The sequence below is a fragment of the Podarcis bocagei genome (assembly GCF_964188305.1).
Source record: "Podarcis bocagei genome assembly, chromosome: 4".
Taxonomy (NCBI): domain Eukaryota; kingdom Metazoa; phylum Chordata; class Lepidosauria; order Squamata; family Lacertidae; genus Podarcis; species Podarcis bocagei.
The window spans coordinates 31,502,004-31,526,595 of NC_138128.1; the positions used below are offsets into that span (position 1 = coordinate 31,502,004).

The 24,592-nt window shown below is 41.3% G+C and overlaps 1 protein-coding gene across 13 annotated transcripts in view; it reads left to right on the forward strand.

Annotated features, from left to right (window-relative positions):
• The window catches only part of DOCK10 (dedicator of cytokinesis 10), a 214,440-nt gene that overhangs the window by 146,440 nt on the left and 43,408 nt on the right, over window positions 1-24,592 (forward strand). For all 13 annotated transcript variants that reach the window (XM_081192469.1, XM_081192475.1, XM_081192476.1 and 10 more), the window contains 11 exons: window positions 2,795-2,917; window positions 6,385-6,464; window positions 7,766-7,953; window positions 9,001-9,066; window positions 9,812-9,904; window positions 10,580-10,703; window positions 10,876-10,997; window positions 12,653-12,739; window positions 14,464-14,556; window positions 16,749-16,867; window positions 18,608-18,677. In XM_081192469.1, coding sequence (XP_081048595.1) covers window positions 2,795-2,917; window positions 6,385-6,464; window positions 7,766-7,953; window positions 9,001-9,066; window positions 9,812-9,904; window positions 10,580-10,703; window positions 10,876-10,997; window positions 12,653-12,739; window positions 14,464-14,556; window positions 16,749-16,867; window positions 18,608-18,677 — 1,165 coding nt within the window. The remainder of the gene's footprint in view (window positions 1-2,794; window positions 2,918-6,384; window positions 6,465-7,765; window positions 7,954-9,000; window positions 9,067-9,811; window positions 9,905-10,579; window positions 10,704-10,875; window positions 10,998-12,652; window positions 12,740-14,463; window positions 14,557-16,748; window positions 16,868-18,607; window positions 18,678-24,592) is intronic.

A 24,592-nucleotide genomic window follows, 5' to 3' on the forward strand; every position in this document is an offset into this window, starting at 1 on the left:
TGCAGCACACATTAGAATTACAATGTGAGAAGTCAGTCTCCCTTTCTCATATTTCTACCACAGCTGCCAGAGTTTGCAAATAGGATTTGTACTTGGAGACCTCATTTCCCACAAAATATTTTCCATATAGCCTTCCTTCCATTCTATTATTCTATTATTTTCAAAAAAAGGGTGGGGGAACCTTTGGCCCTCCAGATGTTGGTGAATGACAGCTCTCATCATCCCACGGCTACTGGGCATGATGGCTAGGGCTGATGGGAGTGGGAGTTGAACCACATCTGGAGCACCGGATGTTACCAGACCATTTTAGAATCCAATTTCTAGAATATCTCAATGACTTGTAATATTAGAAGTATCCTTTATGTCTGATTCTATATCTACCTAACCAACTGCTTCCCCAATATCCAGTGGTGGAGAATCTGAACCTGTATATCTTATGAAGGAAGGGCTTAAAACTAAGAGGTGAAGCATCAGAACCTAAACTTATCGATTCTCTTGGTGGAAACTCACTCTCTTTTTTTTCTTTTTTCTTTTAAAGATTTTTAAAAATTGAAAAATTTTCAACATAAAATACAATAAAAGCCAAACTAGTCTTTGGGGGGGGGGGATAAAGGAGAACCAAAATAGGAAATAAAAAGGAAGAGAGAAAAAGGCAAGAGAGAAAAGAAGAAATAGAAGAAAAGGATATAAAAGCCGACTGTCACAATTATATCATAAACTTTATCCATAATCAGTAAAGTAGACCCTTCCTGGGAGCTTCAGTGGAAAGTCACTCTTATCACCTTATCCTTAGCCCATGTTTCCTATCTAGAGAATAATTTTCTCATTGGCTTACCTTGTTCCTTAAAAAAAAAAAAGCATGCTATTTTTCAAGTTGGGGACAACTGCATCTTCAGGTAAGCTACAGAAGTGATATCAAGAAGATAAGACAAAATGTGGAGGGTGGGAAGACCAAGGATAATGATCCCTCATACCAAGGGGGAACAGAGAGCTGTTAGGAAAGGAATAGGGAGGGAGAGATGTTGCACGTAGAGTTCAAAAGAAGCCAGTTTATTTGTATGCATGTGCCTACAGTTGCTTAACAACAGCAAGAACCCAAAGTCTCCCAACTCCACTGTACCCCCAAATAAGGCTGCTGAAGTGAGAAAACTTAAGGTGAAATGGGGAGTAGACTTTCATGTGAGCTCAGTCTTCCCAGGGAACAAACAGCAGGTGTCCCCCTCAGCACTGATTCAGTCATTGACGGCCCCTTCAACTTCCATCTACACCCTCCCTGAGCCACTATTTTATACTTACCTTGGGACTGTAGCAGTGGCGTAGCGTGGGGGTGCAGGGGGGGCCAGCCGCACCAGGCGCAACATCTGGGGGGGCGCGCGGAAGAGACTCGAGTGCTAAATTCCACGGGTTAGGGGCCGCAAATTACTTGCCTTGCCCCGGGTGCTGACAACCCACGCTACGCCACTGGACTGTAGTAAATACAAAGTAGATCCTGGAGCTCTTAAGCTTACTCAGCCCTTCTTTAAAGCTGCATCCTAGGAAAACATCCTGATTCCCAACACTTTCAGTCATGTCATGGCAATGGTACAGAATTTCTATGTACAATTCAAAGTGTTGGTGCTGAGCTTTAAAGCCCTAAATAGCCTTGGTCCAGTATATCTGAAGGAGTGTCTCCACCACCATAGTTCAGCTCGGACACTGAAGTCCAGCGTCAATGGCCTTCTGGTGGTTCCCTCAGTGCGAGAAGTGAGGTTACAGGGAACAGGCAGAGGGTCTTCTCGGTAGTGGCACCCGCCCTGTGGAACGCCCTCCCATCAGACGTCAAGGAAATAAACAACTACAGTGGTACCTCGGGTTGAGTACTTAATTCGTTCCGGAGGTCCATTCTTAACCTGAAACTGTTCTTAACCTGAAGCGCCACTTTAGCTAATGGGGCCTCCTGCTGCTGCCACGCCGCTGGAGCACAGTTTCTGGTCTCATCCTGAAGCAAAGTTCTTAACCCGAGGTACTATTTCTGGGTTAGCAGAGTCTGTAACCTGAAGCATATGTAACCTGAAGCATATGTAACCTGAAGCATAAGTAACTTGAGGTACCACTGTATCTGACTTTTAGAAGACATATGAAGGCAGCCCTGTTTAGAGAAGTTTTTGATGTTTTATTGTGTTTTTAATATTCTGATGGGAGCCGCCCAGAGTGGCTGGGAAAACCCAGCCAGATGGGTGGGGTATAAATATATGATTGATTGATTGATTGATTGATTGATTGATTGATTATTTATTTATTTATTTATTTATTTATTTTGCAGCCCTGTGGCTGCATCTTCAGAAGTCAGACTCACTCTATTCTGTGAGGTTTGTTCCAAGGTGGCCAAAAAGTGTAAGAGGACAGGACTCCTGGACCTTTAATTGTAGCATGAGAAGGCATCAATTCCCTCATCTACTCCACCATTAAAGGTGCTCTGGTCACCCTAGTTTATTCCCAGGTATATTTGCATAGACTTGTACCCGCAACAAGAATGGAGGTACCTCCTTGATATCATCCTAAGTGCTGCCAGAAATCTGGTGTGTGGTGTGAATATTATTGAACTACTTGGATTCCAGTGCCCACGCCACAATCTGACTGACATATTGCTGTAAACCTCTAGATGAATTATGTTTATTTTAGGTTTGGGGATGGAATTAGTAAAAAGAAAGCTTGAAAGTAGAACTCAGGGGCAAAGGGAGGAACTCATGCATCCCTAGAGATAATTAACAATAGCTTGGTTTTCATTTAATATATTGTTTCCCCTTTGTTACAGACCAGTCTTTAAAGATAATCAGGGAAATATTGACAGAGATTCCCGGTTCTCACCTTTGTTCAGGCAAGAAAGTAGCAAAATTTCAATGGATGACTTAATGAAACTCGTCACAGAATACAGAAGGTAAGGAATCATTGCTTGGCTGTGTTGATTAACTCCTTTGCATCAATGGTTTTGTTTGCACAGAAGCGATGAGTGCCAAAACAACCACATTACATGGAATGGTTTTCACATTAGTCAGTTGCATGCCAAAGTGGGTTTCCAGCAAAGCTCTTTGGGAAAACTGGAGAGATGTTTGCTGCATTAACAAACTTTATGGCCGCTTGATTGTAGTGCTGAATGGAATTAATTTCAGTTGAAGCAAGGGGAAAGTGTAGGAATTAAAGATATATAGATGCATTTCATGGAGGAGTGTTTTATCAGGTATATTGACTAAATGGAAGTACAAAGGGGTTTCCTTTTTTTGCCAATTATTTTTATTGATTTTCCATAATTTTTAACAAATTGTCACCAAATTAATACAAATTCAATACAAATTAAAAGCTGACTTTCCACCCACCCTGATGTCCTCTCTATTTTCCTCCCTCTTTTGCTGCTCCCAATGAAATAATTTTTTCAACTATCATTTCAAAATCTATTCACCCCCTTCTCCCTTCACATCACCTGTTCCATTACCAATTTCTGCTGTGGCTTTTGTACATGGCTATAACCTATCCTCAAAATAGTCAAGTACAGTAAATCCTCTTTTATCTATTTATAATAGCCATTCATCAATTTTGAAACATTTCCTTCTGATACCTCTTGAGTAACACTTTTCCTGAGAAAGACAGATCTTGCTTCCTCCCAGACAACATGCACACATTCCTCTCTAACATGGCCTTGAACATTGCTGTCCCAGTAATAAACAACTCAAGCCTCACTGGTGCTGTGTGCAGAGGGTGAAAATGAAATCCACACACACACACACACACACACACACACACACACACACACTCCCCCCTCTAACACTGCCAATCTCCCAGTGTCACCCACCCTTCACATTTCGCCAAATTTAATCTGAATTTTTACATACAACCAGCTCATTAATAAATCATTAATAAATAAACATAATCCATATCTTTTCTTCTCTGTCTGAAAGTCTCTGAAGCTGTCAAGATGGTATACACTGTGGTCCATCCTGTCCCTTTCACTTTTCTTATTTCCAACTTCAAGCTTCAAGAGGGATGGATTGATGTAATCTCAACAAAATCCGCATCTCCTCTACATCCTCCCCCCTAAACTAATAAATCATCCTGCACTCCATCCTGCCGATGCTCAGTTCCATTATATCCAACTCCACAGCTTATTCTCTTCCGAGTGCTTAACAGACAGTCAGTCTAGTTCTTACCAATCTTTTCTTCTTTAGTATTTTTGTTTCACAATACAAAGTTCCAAGAGGTGGTCAAAATCCCTCAAAAGTCCCTCAGGGTTGTTACTCTCCTCCTTTCAGGCATTGTCCTTTGTTATAAAATAAATCCAACGCAAAGAGGTATCTTTAAAGTCCACTCTTCCCAACAACTTTGCATTCCATTACTTTTGGGGATGGTGAATAACATAGATCCTGAGAACAGAAATATGACTTAAAATATTGCCTCTCCTCCCCTCCTTCCACTGTTCAAGCAAAGAAGAATTTAGCATCTTTCATTCTTTCCAAACAGATGATTTTCTCCTGCAGCATAAATCAGGATCTTTTCATGGGTTGGGGGTGCCTCTTCACTTGCCAATTCTGTCCGAATTCAAAGGTATTCCGCAGCTCACCATGGTAGCTGGTTGGGGCTGTCCTTGGACGGAGCCATTGAGCCCAGTGCCCTTAACTTTTCATCTGGGAGACAGGGATTTCCTACCCTGCTCACAAACAACAACAAAAGGCATTAACAGACAACCACGGTTCGTGCCCTTTCGATACCCTCAAAAGGTTAGGGGAGACATGCCCCTTTCCACCCCGCATTAATCTCCATCTGGGACCCCTCCTGGGTACTGGAGCACCCGAGAGAACTACTTGCCAGGTTCGCTGCAAAGCAGGAAGTCCCGTACAGAGTGGTTTTCATCCAGTAACTGCTTCATTTCATTAAGGGTCTTTTTCACCCCTCTCTATGTTCATGTTCAATGATTTATAAGAATTTAACAAAGCAAGGCCTCTGTGTCGTCTTTGGAACTTTGATTATATGTTCAGGCTCCATACAGTAGCTGGTAACCCAACTGGTTTAGGGCTGTGTACAGCTCCCTGGGAAGGGACACAGGTGACGCTGTGGATTAAACCACAGAGTCTAGGACTTGCCGATCAGAAGGTCGGCGGTTCGAATCCCCGCAATGGGATGAGCTCTTGTTGCTCAGTCCCTGCTCCTGCCAACCTAGCAGTTCGAAAGCACATCAAAGTGCAAGTAGATAAATAGGTACCGCTCCGGCGGGAAGGTAAACAGCGTTTCGTGCACTGCTCTGGTTCATCAGAAGTGGCTTAGTCATGCTGGCCACATGACCCAGAAGGTGTACGCCAGCTCCCTCGGCCAATAAAGCGTAATGAACCCCACAACCCCAGAATCGGCCACAACTGGACCTAATGGTCGGGGGTCCTTTTACCTTTCACAGCTCCCTAGCAGGGCTCTCAGGATAAGCCTGCTTTGGGTTTTCTCTTAAGCCAAGGGCAGAGAGAGTCCTAGGGTTACTCTGTACTTCAGGTTGCAGTACAACATTAATCTTCAGTGGCTGAATCCAGCCTAGTTTGCTTTTTCAGAATCTACGGCAATTCGTCATCAGCAAGGCTTTGTTCTATACGGCTTAGCAATTCTAGCCTTGATAATGCTTTTCAAATTTGCCATTGAAGAGCTTTCAGCAATGGAATAATGGTCACCTAGACAGAGCTTTCACTTCGTTCCTCATCCCTTCATTGTTACAATGCAGAAGCTGACACTGTTTTTTCAGCTAGGCGTAGCTGAATGACAATACAGTGAATATTGCTCAGAGTTATTTCCTACCATTATTACAATAATTGTTGCTGAAAAATAACAGGAATAAGTTTAAATAAAAGAGTTCTTTTCCTGACAGTTACCTCACTTCTATTCGAGAAGAAAAATGGATTTTGCTGTAGTTCAGCAGTTCACTAAAATTTAATGTTTTGCTTTATTCTTTTCTTTGTGCCTTAAATCACTAATTCCATTTTCCTTTATACTTGGGGGTGGGGCAGGTTTCATCCAAATGTTGCAGGACTATTTCTGTCATCAGCCCCAGTCGTATGGCCATTGGATAAGGATAATGAGAGTTGTAGTTCATCAACATCTGGAGGGCCACAGTTCCCTAACCGCTGCTTTATATGATGGTCCCACCATTAATTTGTACTGGGAACTGTAGGTCTGTGAAAGATCTCCTATCAGCTCTCAACACCATTAACAAACTACAATTCCTTGGTTTCTTTGGGGAAAACAATGACTATTAAAGTGGTATAAGAGTGCTTCAAACATACGGTGATGATGTGATCAATGTCTGTGTTCACTTACAACTGCTCTTGCTTATTCCGTCCGCGTCACCTTTAAAAAATATTCTTCTGATGTTTGCAGGGCAGAGAAGATCAACAAAATTCAGATCATACCTGGCAGCTTAGAAATCACAGTTGATTCTGTACCTTTGGAGCACCAAAGTATGATTCCAATTTATAATTTCTAAGAAATTGCTAACCATTGTGATGAGACACTGGGATTAAGGGGGGGGGATGAATGTCACTTTTTTTAAAAAAAGGATTGTTTTTATTGATTCTGTGGTTGCTTTGCATAGGAGTGGAGTTTTGTGAAGGAGTTTGGTAGATAGGCAGATTTTGTACCATTAACACATCTGACACTAGGCTACATGGCACATCACCACATCTGTGTTCCATAGAATTTCATGGATAAAACCATTTGCAATTTCAAACATTCCATACAAGCAGCAAAAGTAGAAGCATGGCTGTCTTAGTCTTCCTTCCCATACATTTTCAGACCTTGTGTGATGGAAAGAGATGCCTTTTTTTTCTGACACGGGAACAGAGATAATATCCCCCATCTTCACATGAGCCATAAGAACATGCACAAAGGAAATATGTATCACTCGTGTTTCCTCCTCTGCCAGTTTAATAGGATTTCCTCCTTCAACAAATTCGGCATCCATAGGCATCTGCAGGAATTTTTCCAGGTGGGGGAAGGTCGAAAGTAAAACACTGAACAGGGAAAGCAGGCTGATTTCTCACAAAAACATGAGATGAATAGTACATGTACATTTTACTTTTGTATCACATGTTCTGGGCGACCCAGTCAGATGGACAGCATACAAATAATAAAATTTTACACATGCTAGAATTATGCTCTTTTTAAAAGGTAAGCCAGGAATCTGTGGATTGCGGTTCATCAAGTTGGGAAGAAACAAGCCCCTGCCCCAGTTCCCACCCTGTGGATGCCCATGTGTGCATCTTTACATAGTGTGTATCTTTACATAGTGTTATATTGGACTGAAGACATCTTCAGTCCAAAGCTTTCCAATTACCCAAATATTTATCCCAAACAGGAGGATATAATATGCCAGTTCTGGAGGGTTTCCCAGCCCAGGGAACCCCCAACTTCCCCAAAAAAAATTACCCAGAAAGGAAAACAGATGAGAGGGAAGCACCATTCATCCCTCACTGCTTCTGGGTGCCCAGCAGGGTTTGAATATTTCAGATCTTCCAAGATTCAGCACTCCCCAACCCCACCAAGATATTGCTCAGCCAAGTATGAGTTTTGACCCAGAAAACAAACGTCTGATTGATTCATCCATCAAGAACTGTGATAGTGTGGTTGTTGTGGGGGTTGTAGGGAAGAGGTATAAGAAGCCCTGCTGTGTTTGCTGGGCTTTCTAGATTATAGCCCATAATAGTAAAAGGCTACAGTTTTGTGACTAAAGGGTTTTCTTTCTTTCTTTTTCTTTCTCAAGATTGTGTAACATCATCTTTTATTCCAATCAAGCCATTCAATGATATCAAGGAGCATCAGCCCACGGTAGAGGTGGAAGAATTTGTCCAAGAATCGACAAAGTACTCCCAGACTTATAGAGTATATAAAAACCAAATCTACATCTATCCCAAACATCTGAAATACGACAGCCAAAAATGCTTCAACAAGGTATGCCAAAGCAAGAGCCTTAGCACAGCAACCCTCAGTGTGTTTACTCTAAAGTAAGTCCCTCTTTGTTCAGCAGGACTTACCTACTGACTAGTTTGCGACTAAAATCTCAATTCCCTTAAACTGAAGGATTCACAAGCAGCTTTCAGTGCATAGGTTAGATCCCTAGCAATTAAGTGATGCTTTCAATTATTCAGCTGCTTGGCCTCAGCTGTTCTCACAAGGGATCTGAGCGCGATTAAGCAGTTGAATGCTAGCTTCGTTGCTCCTTGAAAGCTCACTGTGCTCCTAATAACCATTCACCAAGAGATAATTTGGCCCTTAGTTTGCAACGAATATAGAATATGTCTGAACCCTATTCACCTTTGGAACCCCCAGTTGTACACGCGTTTATGTAAAAATAAGACCTGTTGATTTTATTAATAGCATTTGGACCTGTATAGCAGACTTTCCTGTGGAATAGGCCTCTCATTTCTGTTTGTTTCTTTTGCTCAATTTAAAAATTGCATTTTGTTTTCCAAAATCTCAATCAGGGTTAATGATCTGACAAACTATAGTAGTTAATGACATTAGAGAAGCAGCTACAATGTAATGGAACCAGGATTGATTCTAAACACACTTTCATTAAGCTGTGCTTCACTGAAATAAATGAGACCTGCTTTAAAGCAGGGCTCAGCCACATAGACATACCCTGTTTAAAAAAATCACATTTAACAACACAGTATGTCCAAATACAGAACTCCAGTGTTGAACCTGAAAAAATAAACATAAATTAATGATCGTTTTGAATATTACTATATACAGAATGTGAATTATAACCAAAGCAAGGTTTAGAAGTGAAGGGTCGGCTTTCTGTGTTCATATACTCCAGCTGATAAGAGGTTAAATATTTTTGCAGTCTTCTTTCTGGCTTCATAACACTGCTCTGGTTTGCTCTCAACTTGGCAGCATAGTGCCAGATTTGGAACAAAGCCTTGTATTTCACACGTCTTTAATTTGCATGTAATTTATGAGCTAATAATTTCCATTTGCACCTTTTCCTTACAGGCACGGAATATAACAGTCTGTATTGAATTTAAAAGTTCCGATGAAGAAGGAGCCAAACCCATGAAGGTGAGCAGAGATGGATCTCATTCACAAAACAATAGGTTGAAAGCAATTTCTTTGGCACCACTAAGGCTGTTCCATGCATTGTTTGTATTTCCATAACAATCCTTTATAACGACAATTATTAGTAGGGCTTCTGGAAATGCTTATTCTGCAGTACTTAGAGTCATAGAATTGTAGAGTTGGAAGGGGACACAAAGGGACATCTAGTCCAACCTCCGCCGATGCAGGAATCTCTCTGACAGAGGACTATCCAACTTCTGTTCAAAAATTCCAGCAGAGTCCACCATCCTACACTGTCAAACATCTCTTACCATCTGAAAATTATTCCTAATGTTTAGTCAGAATCTCATTTCCTATCATTTGAAACCATTGGTTCAGGTCTTCCCCCCTGAAGGTGGGTAGGTAGGTAGGTAGCTGGGTAGGTACGTAGGTAGGTGGGTAGATCAGAGGACATTGTACACTGAACTGTTTCATATGTGTGTGAGTGTGTGTGTGTGTGTGTGTGAGAGAGAGAGAGAGAGAGAGAGAGAGAGAGAGAGAGAGAGAGAGAAACAGTCCAGTGTACACTGTTGTCTCATATAAGGTATGATCCACATCAATTCTTCTTGCCCCATTATGACAAGAGTTCATATAAGTTATGAGAATCCAGGTTGATAAAGCCTTCAGAGCTTTGGGCACTTAAAGCAGTTGTTGGGAATACAATCCACAAAATGTTACAAACGAATTAAAGCACAATCTATTTGAACAGTGTATCTACGGAAAGCCTGGTGGACCACTCTTTGCATCAGCAGCATATACAGCTGTTCTACACCATTCACAGAACCCTGATTTTTACGATGAGGTAAGCTTACTTTATTGTGACTTCATATGTATTACTACTACTTAGGATACATTTAACAGTTAAAGCTCTCAGTCCCGCCACCCTGACAGGCATGCTTGGTGGGGACACGGGAGAGGGCCTTCTTGGTAGCTGCTCCCAAATTTTAGAACTTCCTCCCTAGAGAAGTTAGACTGGCTACCTCCTTGTTGTCCTTCCATTGGCAAGAGAAGACAGGCCTTTAGGAACTGTTTTTAAGGAAAGGGCTGGGGCTGTGAGGTGGTTCTATACACACACACAGTTTTTGAAAATTATAAGACACACGGTCAATTATTTTGTTTGTTATTTGTTTATTTAATATTTATAAAACGCACTGTATATGGTGTGCAACATATAAACATAATACTACAATAACTTCAATAAAAACATCAATAAAGACAGGTTTGTTGAAAAAACATGTTCCAAAGGTTTGCCTGAACAGTGCTGTTTTTCAAAAGACATCTTTTAAAAAGTAATAGACTTATGTAACTGGGTAGAGTTTTGTACTCTCATCCCCACTTCATGCACAAGTTCCACAGCGTACTTGACTGTATTGAAACAATGATAAGTTAAGATCAGGCTCAAGCCATCCAGGATTCCTCTCTTGCTCTTGTTTGAGTCCGTCTTAACTAAAAATGGTTGCAACATTTTACATTTCAGGTGAAGCTTGAGCTGCCTACTCAACTCCATAAGAAGCACCACATTCTCTTTTCATTTTATCACGTCACCTGCGACATAAATGCGAAAGCTAATGCCAAAAAGAAAGAGGCCCTGGAAACATCAGGTAGCTATACTTTGATCAAAGCCATGATTTGTATTGTTCCTGTATTACGTAGTACCATTTTAGGTCAAGCATTTATGACAAGATTTGTTTTTTGTGTGTGACCATCATTGCTTCTCTTTATTTCAATAAAGCAAAATATTCTAATGCTAATTAGACCTCCTTTTGGATGCAGTGGGATATGCTTGGCTCCCTTTATTGAAAGATGACCAGTTAGTGTCTCAAGAACACAGCATACCAGTGGCAACCAGCCTGCCTCCCGGTTATCTGAGCCTTCAGGATCCTGCAGCTGGAAAGGTATTGTGTAGCATTTGAGTTTTGTGTCTCTCCAGCAAAAAGAAAAGTGTCTGTGAATCTTACAATTTGAAATATTTATAGTATTTGTGCAGTTTTATTATCCTTGGTGTCTGACACTGCCTTACTGAAATGAAGGTGAAAGAGGGGTTCACTTTCTACATATGATAGGTTACAGAAGTAAACCTCAAGCTCACAGACACACATTGCCTCATGTGTACAGTGTGTGTGTGTGTGTGTGTGTGTGAGAGAGAGAGAGAGAGAGAGAGAGAGAGAGAGAATCACCTCATACAACCACATCCTTTTTCTGTGGTGGCCGGCTCTGGTAGATAATTGTGTATGCACACATTGCTTCACCTGGTACATTTTGCATGCAGTGTGGATTACGTGAGAGAATTTTCTTCTGTGCTGCACCTGCTGTAGAGCTGACACAGTGAAGTACAGGGTAAATATGCCCTTCGTATTAAGACACATGGTTGTTGGTTATAATCCCATACATGTCTGGAATCACATACTGAACAGCTACTTCTGTTCTGGACACCTACAAATAGGTGCAGCATTTTCTGGTTCTGGGTAGTCTATAAAATATGCGGCGACATGACTTTGGATTAGGGGTAGTGGAAATTGTGCTGGTGTCCAACAACGTTTAGGCCTCATCTGCACTTTGCATTTAAATCAGCATCTTATCACTTTAAACAGTCATGGCTTCCCCCAAAGAGAGTTACTACGAGACACCTTTTACCATCACAGAGGGAAAAGGAATTGACTGTTAAACCACTCAGAAACTGTAGCTCGGTGAAGGGAATAAGAGTCTCCTAACAACTCTCAGTACCCTTAACAAACTACAGTTCCCAGGATTCTTTGGAGAAAGCCAAGCCTGTTTAAAATGGCATGATACTGCTTTAAATGCGTAGTGCAGATGGTGCCAGGTTGGCTGCTCTTGCTTTTGATAACATTGTCAAGGGGGGGGGTGTACCAGTGCCGAGGGCCTTCTGGCGGTTCCCTCCCTGCGAGAAGCCAAGTTACAGGGAACCAGGCAGAGGGCCTTCTCGGTAGTGGCACCCGCCCTGTGGAACGCCCTCCTACCAGATGTAAAAGATAAAAACAACTACCAGACTTTTAGAAGACATCTGAAGGCAGTCCTGTTTAGGGAAGCTTTTAATGTTTAATAGACTATTGTATTTTAATATTCTGTTGGAAGCCACCCAGAGTGGTTGGGGAAACCCAGCCAGATGGGCGGGGTATAAATAAATTGTTGTTGTTGCCTAAATTAGACATGTGCACAGAATTTTACATTTCCAGTGACAGGAGGAGTTTAACTCAGTATTTCATTTTATAAATTTAGACATGGTGATTTTTATAAATTTAGACAAATATGATTAGTCCTGCCCATGTGTTTCCAGTATTCATACACTTACCACAACAGCTGCAGAACTCACTACAGGGAAGTATCTCCATTCTGAAAATGGGACCTCTGAATGGATCCAACAGAAGGCTGAGATTCTGAAAGGCTGAATGTTCGGCTGTTTAATGGCATCCTCCATTTTCCCATTTTCCCCCTTGGAATGATCCTGCACCATGTTTTAGCAAGTGTTACAAATCTAGTGTTACAAATTAAGGAATTAAATAGAAATACGTGCTGTTTGTATTGTTTGCAGCACAGCGGAAGTGACGTGAAGTGGGTAGATGGAGGGAAGCCACTCTTCAAAGTGTCTTCGTTGGTTGTATCGACAGTTTATACTCAGGTGAGCACCTTTACAAAAATTTATCTTGGTGAAAGGTAGTGTGTGTGTGAAAGGCTGAATACAAAGGCTGCATGTAGAATTTCTGCTTAACATTTCAGTTGGGTCAGCGTGGTTTTCACTTTACAGATGCAGTATTGAATATGAATGTATAGACAGGCAAATCTAAAAAAATCTAAAATCTAAAAAAATGTAGTATAAGCACTGATAACTGGGAAGCACTGGCCTGCAAGTGCTCCCACTGGAGAACAGCCTTCACCAAAGGTGTAATGGACTTTGAAGAAGCACGAACTCAGGGCGAAAAGGAGAATCGAACTAAGAGGAAGTCACATTTGGCAACCCCTCACTGTGATCAACTCCCATGCAGAAACCTATGTCCCTACTGTGGAAGGACATGTGGTTCCAGAATTGGCCTCCACAGTCACTTACGGACTCGTTGTTAAGACCGCTTTCATGGAAGGCAATCTTACTCAGCTACTTGTGATCACCAAAGGACAAAGGTAGACTATTTAGTTTAGTCTGTAATAAATTGTTTAATATGAATATTCCGTACTCACTTCCTCAAGGAATTACAGTGGTACCTTGGTTTAAGAACAGCTTAGTTTATGAACAACTTGGATTAAGAACACTACAAACCCTGAAGTCGGTGTTTCGGTTTGTGAACTTTGCCTTGGAAGCCGAACATGTTCCGCTTCCTGTTGAGTGTGTTCCATTTGTAAATTGAGTCCCTCGCTGCTATGGGAAAGCACACCTTGGTTTAAGAATGCTTTGGTTTAAGAAGGGACTTCAGGAACGGATTAAGTTCATAAACCAAGGTACCACTGTATACAAAGATTGTCAAAACAAAAATTTCACAGCAGTCCTGAGCTATGGTTGGCAGCAGCAGAGCAACAGATCAGCCACCACATCTGAAGCCCTGGCAGCTCATGCTTGGTCAGGGCAGGTAGAGGGAAAGGCTGCCTTCATTTTGTGTGTGTGTGAGAAGCCCAGATCAAGCCCCTTTCAGGGGAATGGATGGGCTTAGGATGTGGAGATTTATGGTTGGCCGTGCTCTGCTATATCCCACTCTGGGGCTCTGTGCTGGCTGCCACCAGCAGTCGTGTTCGATCCATCAAGCTTTCCATGATGACAGTGGGGGCCTCTGGTGGACAACAGCAGCAGGTGGGGGACCTCTTTCACATTTGTCCAGCAGCACAGATCTATGGGGTAAGATTTTGCACAGTAAATAGCTAAAGAAAACAGACTAATTAATCTTTTGCAGAAAGGGGGAGGGTGTAGGTATTAGTGAAAATACAATCTTCTTTTCTAGGAAGTCAGTGACACTGCTGACACTGCAACAGATCTGATCAACGCTGAATAAAACATGAAAAACATATATAAAGGAGTGGTGCAGAAGTTAACTGTATCAGGCTAATTTTTCATTGTTTCATTGCTTGCCATTACACTTCTGCTTATAAGAATGCAAGTCAGTAATTCTGACACTTCACTGTCATTTTGTGTATCACTTTGAAATAGACTGAGTGTCGGTAGTTTTAGTGTTGTATTCTGCTGCTGCTGAAACAGTTTGATGGAATTTGATACGTTTTTAATGATGGATACGTACTGCTGTTTTGTTTCTTGTTCATATATGGTTGGATTTCCCTCTGCTTCTGTAGGAGGAAGAGCAGGATACAATGTGTACATGATGTGGGTATAAATAAGTAAATAATGTATTTTGCTGCTTTTAGGATCCATACCTGAATAGATTTTTCCAGCAGTGCCAAAAAAGGGACAGGGATCTCTCCCAACCACCTACCTCAAACTTTATCATCTCTTGTAAGGTAAGATGATAAATGATAATGGCAGTGTTAATGATAATGAGGCATTTGGTAGTAGTGATAAAGATGAGATTACCACTAAGTAATGCTACGTTTTGACTTTGCCTTTTGAATAACTCCCATTGTATCAGTTTTAGAAATGCACACATATTCACAATAATGGATGGCACATTGCTGAATAGCTCCAAAGCAGCTTTGCAAATGACACTGATCGCCCCCCCAAAAAGGTTTAGCCCAAAAGTTACAGGCCCATGGCAAATGTTTAATACCTGCCCACCTAAGTTCACCATTCACAGCACGGGCTGCTTCAGAAAAGGAAATTATCCTACTCTCTCCCAAATGAAAAAATAAACCATCCTGCCTAGTCACACTGATGTAACTTTTACTTGCCACTGGTGATCAGGCAAGTGGCTATTTACAAGGTTGTTCTGGAGCACTCAAGAAAACTCCAGGGTACACAATGTTTGCTTTCCTTATTTGGCTCCCAGGAACCGTATGACCTTGTGTGTTGCTGTTTACTGTCCTTCCCATTCATTATGTGAGTGCATAGGTGGTAGAACACCATAAGAGCATCCCTATGTCCTGAGACCAGTAGCGGCCTGTGTAGCAGCATATTGCCCGTGCTTACCAGAGAGGGGATAAGGCGTGGGGAGCTCAGAGCTGTTTGGGAATGTAATCGCAAGAGCATCTGATTGGCTCTGTTGTGCCACACAACCCTGAACTCCCCTTGCTTCACCCCTCACCCTCTTTCTCCAATGAGAGCTAGCGACACGCTATGTTTGGAAGCTAGGAGCTCAGCAATGCCCCATGTACAGCACTGCGTGCCGAATACCATAAGAAGAGCCTTGCCAGATCTGACCAGAGACTCATCTAGTCTAGCCTTCTGTTCCCACAGTGAGTGACCAGATGTGTTTTGGAAGCACACAGGCAGGATATGAGTGAAATAGCTATCTCCTGTTCATGTTCCCCAGCAACTGGTATTCAGGCATGATGACTCTGATCAGGGGGTGGGGGTGGGCTTAGTATATAGCCATCACTGAGAGTTTTGATGTCATTTATTGTGACCAGGCATTCTTTTATTCTCCCTGAATGTGTATAATCCCCTTTTAAAGTCATGAAAGTTGGAGGAATCACTGCAGCTTATCCTAGGACACCAACTTTAGGTTCACTTTTTTTTGAACAATAATTGTCTTATTTACAGATGATCAAATTACCCCTTTAAAACTAGCTCATAACTCTTTGTCCATCACTATTTCTGATGTCACTTTTGCCATGAGGTAAATGTGCATATTGCAGTTTGTGATCCGTGATGCTCTTGGAACAGCCATTTGCACATTTTCATTCAAGAAAGTTTCCCAAAATTATATTTAGCCACTTTAAAAGCTAAATCTGAAGCATTATGTCATTCTTTTGGGGGTTTTCCTCATTCAAACAGCTGCAACATATAGAGGAAGTAACAGGATGAGGAAATGTGGTCATTAACTACACCCCTCCCTTTGTGGTCAATTTTCCACAGCTCAGTCTTTAGCAATTTGCTGGCACTAAGGCTTCTCTTGAGCTTTCGTAAGGCAGCCTTCGCCAACGTACGGCCTTTCAGAGGTTTTGAACTACAACTCCCATCAGCCCCAGCCAGCATGTACTGCCTGGAGCTGATGGGAGTTGTAGTCCAAAACCTCTGAAGGGCAGCAGGTTGGTGAAGACTGCCTTAAGGTTTAGAAAACAGCAAGCTATTGCAGAGAAAATTCTCCATTAATCTTGATATTAATTTATTTTTCACACTTCCCTTTGTCCAAGAAGCTCACAATGGCATACACTGGGTCACTGTATTTTATCCTTTCTTAACTCTGTCATTGTTGGCTAACCATGCAAGGATAGAAGATTTCAGAAATAGACACCTAAAGCTGGTTAAGTTGAGAAAGTGTTATCAGATCAGTGGCACCCAGGCAGCTCCATTGGACGTGCATAAATCCAAACCACATCTCCCTGCTCCATGTTCAACACCTGAACAGCTATACTGCTCTGGCTTTATCTTTGCATACCTATTTAAAATACAGTTTAAATCACAGGTGATTTTGGGTACAACTGTTTCTACGGCAAAATATAACTCTACCTTGATGAAATTACATTAATGTGCAGTTGTCACAAAGCAGCAGAGAATCTGCCTGTCTTTACATGTATTTTTGTTTCCTAATCAGAATTTGCTTAAAATTGAGAGGATCCATGTCATCGTGAATTTTCTGCCTGTGATTCTGAACCAGCTCTTCTGGGTACTTGTACAGAATAAGGAGGATGAGATTACAACTGCTGTGACCAGGTTTATTTTCCATTGTATTCGTTTCATGTTTGCCTTGTGTACTGGTAACATAGGAAGTTGCCTTAATCCCTCTAGCCCAGTATTGTTCACACTAACTGGCATTGACTCTCAAGTGGGGGGTCTTTTCCAGCTGTACCTGGAAATTCTGGGGCAGAATCTGGGACCTTCTCTATGTAAAACAGCTACACTCTTCCGAGCAGGTGCCAGACAACCTCTAGTCACTTACACCAAAATTGGGAATGCTGCCTTAACTTTAAAAATGGCATTCATGTTTGAAAACATCTGTATATGCAGTTTTTTGGGAGGGGAAGAGGCAATTTTCTGTGATCCTGTCATCTACACCAAAGAGGTCACATTTATGGGAAGGGATGGGCAGAATAACTAAGGCTGTATTTAGAATGCACTTCCGCATGACACATCTCTTGATTATCTGTGTATTTATTTTTGCCTTTGGAATGGCTCAATTTTACTAAAATCGCCAAGCAGAGTTTTGCAGCTGACTTTACAGAGGCCACAACTTTGCTAAATAATCCAATATGTTTTTGACATATGTAAGGTTGGGTCCATTTCATTATGCCCAAACTCCAGAGTAGATTGTGAAGTCCAGAATGAATTTTTTGTAGAAAGTAGTGTTTCCATTTTTAATTCAATGAAAAATGCTGGATTTTTCTTCTTCCATTCCAGAACTAACTGCCTTAATTTCATAGGCAGAACAGCACTGGAGTTTTATGATACCTTTATTAAAATCTCTATATTAGAATTTTTATAGGCTTTGAATAAGGAAGCTGCCTTATATGCAATCAGACCACTGGTCTGCTGACGAAAAATAAACATTAAAAAGCAAATATGGAGCAAAGCATTTATCCTGAAGTTATCCTGTGCATCAGTGTTCCCAAAGCAGATAGCAATGCAAGCCCCTAGAATCTCCTATGTCAGCTGTTTGCTTCTAGAACCCGAGTTAACCAGTTCTAGCTCCACACATGTGCATTTTAAAAAAAATAATAAAATGTTGTTTTGCAAGCTAAAACAAGTTTGGAGAGCTCCTTAGGTTCAGAAAAAAACAACCCCTTAATTCATTGGTTTTCAACTGGTGTGCCATGGCAGTGCCATAGCTGTCAACTTTCAGATTTGAAAATAAGGGATCAGCAGCCTCACCTGTCCCAGGGACAATCTACGGGATATCTACCAATCCGGGATAGCAACTGGAAGCAGTGGGAAACGTCACTAGAATAAGGGAATTTTCCGCAAAAAAGGGAAGGTTGACAGCTATTCATGGCACCCTGGTGTTCCTTGAATGGTGGTCAGGGGTGCCACGGGCAATGCTGGCCTCTGTCCCTCTTTCTTTCTTTCTTTCTTTCTTTCTTTCTTTCTTTCTTTCTTTCTTTCTTTCTTTCTTTCCTTCCTTCCTTCCTTCCTTCCTTCCTTCCTTCCTTCCTTCCTTCCCTCCCTCCTCTGCCCTGAGGACTCCCAAGAAGAGAGGAGAGGAGGCTGAGGGAACACTCCACAAGAAAGGGTGTTTGAAAAAGGGTGAGAGGCAGCCAGCTCTGCAGGCAAGGGGTGACATAACTGGGCTCCTGAGCCCCACAGAAAGAATGTAGTTGGTTAAGGGAGCCGTGGACTCAAAAAGGTTGAAAACCTCTCCCTTAATCAATTGATTTTTCTTGTGTTCCATGTTGAATGTCAAACAGCTCCAAGGGAAAATGTGTATCTTCATGGTCATCCAATAATTTAACTTTACAGGGTGTTTACTGATATTGTTGCCAAGTTCCATGAAGAACAATTAGACCACTGTATCCAGACATATGTAAAGGTAAGAGCATTTAACTCACTTTTTGATCATCTCTGTTACATTACATACCTATCTCAGGTTTCCTCTCTGATGGCAAATAGCATTTTACATTTACATTACATACCTATCTCAGGTTTCCTTTCTGATGGCAAATAGCATTTTACATTTACATTACATACCTATCTCAGGTTTCCTTTCTGATGGCAAATAGCATTTTACGTTGTTGTAAGAGGTGTGTTATCTTCCTTTATAAGTTAACTGTGGTGATTTCATCAATTGCTCCTCTTACAAGGAATTGACAAATGGTCAAATTGGCTTCGGTGGTCAATTTTAATAACGATGCTTTTCTGTGTGCTTTGAAATTGCTTGTGCCGTAATATTTCCTTATTTCCCCCCCATTATTTTCTTAAGAAACTTTTTTTTATTTGTCCAAATTACAGTGCTTTTGTACCTGCTTATGGTATGTTAAATATTTTTAATCTTCCAGCATGATTCTTTGCACATTATCATGAGTCTGCACTGCTTGTTATGCCCCTTCTCCATTCACTTCTCACTCAAAACTGCCATTGAACTTGCCAGGATATTTAGGAAGCTGGCACCAAGTACCTTAAAAGCATATCCTTGTGTACAGAAATTCAGTGCAGCCACTTAGAAGTCCCTGCTGCAGACCTCCATTAGAGTAACTTCCTGAAAGGAGAAAGAATATCCCCCAGCTGATGCATCTTCGGTGGATGGGGAAGTGATAATTTTTTGCATGTACATACATAGAGCTCTATGCACATTCAGTACATTACATGCAGTCTTTTTTACCAATACCACCCTTGGGGCAGATAGAAATCATACATCATCAGACATGTGCATAGGAGTCCAGGCAGCTAAGTGGTTCCCAATTAGCTAAGTACTGCGAACACCCTATTTTTTCAAAAGCCAATCCACGGACACCCCCCCCCCCCCACTTTTGAAAATTTTGATACGTCTGTGGTAGCTTTTGTGGTATGAATGGTGCCACACACCTCCTGGGCAGGTTACACGGACTGCCTGGCATCCACAGAGTTATATGCAGTTCCTAGATCTGTAGCATATCTTCCAGTTTATGGATTTCTGAATTGAGATGTACCACTTTATGTGCTGCTTACAATACAGGGACGCGGGTGGCGCTGTGGTCTAAACCACTGAGCCCCTTGGGCTTGCCAATCAGAAGGTCAGCAGTTCAAATCCCCATGATGGGGTAAGCTCCCATTCCTCTGTCCCAGCTCCTGCCAACCTAGCAGTTCAAAAACACACCAGTGCAAGTAGATAAATAGGTACTGCTGCGGCAGGAAGATAAACGGCGTTTCCGTGCACTCTGGTTTCTGTCACGGTGTTATGTTGCGCCAGAAGCGGATAAGTCATGCTGGCCACATGACCCGGAAGTCTGTCTGCGGACAAACACCGGCTCCCTTGATCTGAAAGCAGGATGAGTGCCGCAACCCCATAGTCGCCTTTCACTGGAACTAATCATCCAGGGGTCCTTTACCTTTACAATACAGAACTGCAGCTCAATAGATATTAATGAACCATGTGATCTTCTCCAGTAGCAATAAGAAATAACAGCTTGATTTACAAATAAGTTTCAACTGTTGCCTGCCAACATGCCCATCTCCAGACAAATCTGACTTTGCAGTCTCTTGGAGGGATGGCAAAGACCTAGAACGGCTTACTCCAACCAGGATCCCTGCATATGTTTTGGACTACATCTCCTCTGAAACCCAGCCAGCATGGCTTTGAAGCCTGGGGCTGAATGGAGTTCAAATCCATGTCATCTGGAGGCACCAGGTTAGAAAGGACTAAACAGGATCATATTGAACAGATTCACATGAAATGTTTCCATATGAGAATGTCTGCTGTGCACTTATCACAACAAAAATTCCTTGAAGTAAGAAAAAAATAAATAGTGTGAATCAGCTCACAGACACTGGCAAGCCTCATACAAACTAGTTCAAAAGCAGAAGTTTAGAAAATTCTGTGTTTCAGTGAACAAAGGATTAAGAAAATTTAGAGAGCAGTTGGTGCCAGCCTTCACCTCTGGCTTGGAGTTACACCATATTAGTCCAGCCACTTAGAGGATTTCTAGAGAATAAGTGGTACATAAATTTTGTTAAAAGAATAAACTAGTGAATTTAGGTCTGATTCACATGTGCATGTACATAGCTTCAGAATCATTGCTCAGTGACTTTCCGCCGAATGTTTTTAAAGGGAATGTGTGAACTTCTTCCATTGTAAAGCATTGTGTTTGAGGTGATATGAAAGGTCTAACTGTGGTGTTTGATATGTGATAGCTATTTCATTCATGCAGTTCATCCTTGAAATAAAAAGTGAATGTATTCGTCCTCGCTATTAGGATATGAGTGTACAGTAGTTGAAGCACTTTAGGACAGCAATGACCTAAAGCTAAGAATTATGGTTATCAGTCCATGTCTGTATTAGGGTGAGATTTACTGAGTTCTGCATCCATATATTGTCACAGATCATGAAGATTTGCAGTTATCTCAGGCAGATATGCCATCAGAAATATTAAGTGTTGGGATATAAATCCTTTACTGCTTGACTTTGTGCCTAGAAGAGACATAACGAAAAATAAATTGAATCTACAGTAGTTATACATTTTTGTGAGAACAAAACAAGAAACACTTTTTTCATTTGGTTCTCTGAGTATTACACTGCTGAACTTTGGCATAAAGAAAGCTTACACCTATGATGAGCAAAATAATAAAGTGAGTGTGATAAAGGAAATTAAACACCTTTCTTATGTTCAAATTGTAATTGGATACAGCATACAAGTGTGGGTTATGTGAATATTTTGGCAAATGGAATAAACTAGTATTCATTCTGTATGCTTGTTGTTTTTTAGCAAGGGTTTAAGAATTTATTGCTAGAAACAGTGCCAGATTATCAAATAGGCAGAGAAGGCACTGGGCTTTAGGCCCCAAGCCTTTTAGGGGCCCCACAACAATGGATCAAAATAATATTGACTTGATCTTGAAAGAACATTACAATCAAGCTTTCTTATTTCCATGTTATCCCACTAGAGCACGCACATAGGTGAGGGGAGAGATTTTGACTGCCTAGGGGCCCTAGCACTGGGTAGGAAAAAAAATGGGCAATGGATAGAAAAACTACCTTGCAAGAGAAAGAAGCAACCCCATAATTAACAAACATTCTGAAGAATGTCAAGGGCTATTCTGCAGTTGTAGCTAAGAGAATGAGCTGTGAATCAGGCACCTTGAATTTTACCTCTGACATGAAATCACTATGTGGCCTTTAACAAGCTACTCCCTCTCAGTCTAAATTCTCCAGCTGCTGCATAGGGATATTAATACACCTCACAGTGTTGTTGTAAGGATTCAAACAAGATAGCAGCCCAGTTCATATGTCATGATGAACCCCACTCACAAAAGGAGGGAACAAGCCACAGCCCTTGGCTAGCATCATGGCCATACCAGAGATCATTGTTTGTTTCGCCCCCAACAAACCATGATCTATATCCAAGGTTTGCTCCTGGCTTATTTGTGATTTGCTGGAGTGAAAGAAATCACATGTAATGCCAAGCCAGGGATTGTGGGAGAAGAGGGGAAGAATGAAACGATCACACTCGTATACGATAAGCCATGCTTTATATTTACCATAATGTGCAAATGCAGCCAATGTATGTGAAGTTTTTTGAACACTCAGAAGTGTTTACAAATAATTGTTGTCGCTGCTGCTGCTGTTCTATGATTTGGACTTTGGCAGCAGGTCAGCATCCGCTGCAGATGAATTATTCCCCTTTCCCCTTCTTCAGAAAGCATGATGCCATTGTTCTGCATGACAATATCATAATATGCATTATCCCTATATAAATCAGGAAAGAAAGAGATGCTATAGGCCAGGTGTGTGGGAACTTTGGCCCTCCAGATAGTGCTGAACTACAACTTCCATCAGCCCCAGCAAGTGTCACCAATGGTCGGGGATGATGGGTGTTGTAGTTCAGCAATATTTGAAGGGTCAAAGATTTCACATAATTGCTATAGGACTCTATTCTTTCAGACTGTGGCCTTGCATCTCCTATAGCATCAAGCTCCAGCCTAAGCAGAGTGTGTGATGAAAGGTTTATTAGGGAACAATTTCAACATCAGTTAAGCTTAATGCTGTTTCACATACACAGTACATAATTCCTTGTACAAGTCACATTTCATTAGCCAAATTATGCCTGGAGTGACAGTGGTGCAAAGCTTAGATGTAGTGTATTCTTCAGGTGTAAATGACTGAGGAATTTGTAAGTGTTTAATTAGTTGTTGCTAAAAGTATTCTCTGACTTAATATGCTCAGAGCAGCATTGGTTGAATGGCTGGTTTGCCCCTTCGTCCCATATTTCAGAAAAAACATTAAATGTGTGAGTTACTACATTCCATACATTTCCAGATTGGCCAGTAAGGAGAGTTTATTGCTAAAGAATGGTGCATGTGCAAGCTAATTGCATCTGTTGATGATTTTGTGCTGCCAGGATTGATGCTTTAATATTTAAATGTATGTGTTCAGCATTTAATTGCCTATTTCAAAAGGCATGTTTTGAAGGTGTTGCTATTCACCATTATCAGAAGACTTGGCTTCTGTGAGTAAACTTAAAAGTGGTGTCAACCTTTAGGGGGGAAAAGAGTGTGAATCAAGCATTAATGATTCTTATACCAAAGTTGTAGGTAAAATAGGAATGTGGACCATTCTTCTACTCATTTGTTAGTAGATAATGATTGGCCTGTAAAACGAGTTTTTGTTTCTTTGTTTTACAAAACTGCCATAACATTTACCGTACTTCAGGGGTTGGCTCTGTCCACACTTTGGTGCAGGGTCCAGTGTTTTCATGATTTGGAAAGCAAAGAGCAGGGGATCAGTTAATGAAACCAAAAATTTCCAGAGTAGGTGCTGCATATACACTATTCCTCTGAGGTACAATCAAAGCACATTCCCTTCCCCCTCAAATAATTATGGGCATTGTAGTTTGTTGCTAGGAATTCTAACTCTGTGATGGGTAAGTTACAGTGACCAGAATTCTGTGATGGGTAAGTTACAGTGACCAGAATTCTTTGAAGGAAAGAATGTGCTTTGAATGGGTTGTAAATATATAGTGTGTACGCATCCATATTCACAGTACAATCCTATACATGTCTACCCAGGAAGGAAACCCACTGAGTTCAAAGGACCTTTCTTCCAAATTCAGCTATACCTGAGAGTAATCTGCATTAAACTCAGCAAGACTTACTGCTGAGCAGACTTGTGAAGGATTTCACTTCTTTTTAATTACATCATAGCCCAGACACCAACATTACATGTATTTGCATTAAAAACTCTTAAATAGCTGGACAATATTTAGTGATTCATTATATTTGTACAGTAATGGTTATTCGATGAATTAATCAACTGTATTTAGATTACTCTGAGCAGTGCCAAACCTTAATCTTGGTACTTTTTGGAAACCTCCCTACTCCAGTTGCAAGAGACAAGAAGTCCTCATGAAGCCACTTTTAGTCACAGAGTACCCACACAATTTTATCTTCATTGAGCAGGCAATTTGCTCAATTGGGAGGCAATTTGCATTGGGGACTTGCCCTGGAGGGAAGCAGTTAAGATCCCTCACAGCTCCAAATCTACATACACACAGAGAGAATTGCTTTTAGAAAATGATGTTGGGAAATACATGATCCGAAATCCCACATTGCACGTAGCTCAGTACATAAAAGCAGTATTTCCAATGCCAAAGGTAAAAGGACTTAAGGAAAAACAGTGTTGAGTGCTTTCCTGTCTCAAAAGAAACTTCCAGCTCTTCAGCCCGAAGTGCTTATGCAATGAACAGCAATTCAGGATTTCTGCAGTTTGATAAACAAAAAGATATGGAGATTCTGATTATCGCCATGGCCTCAAGC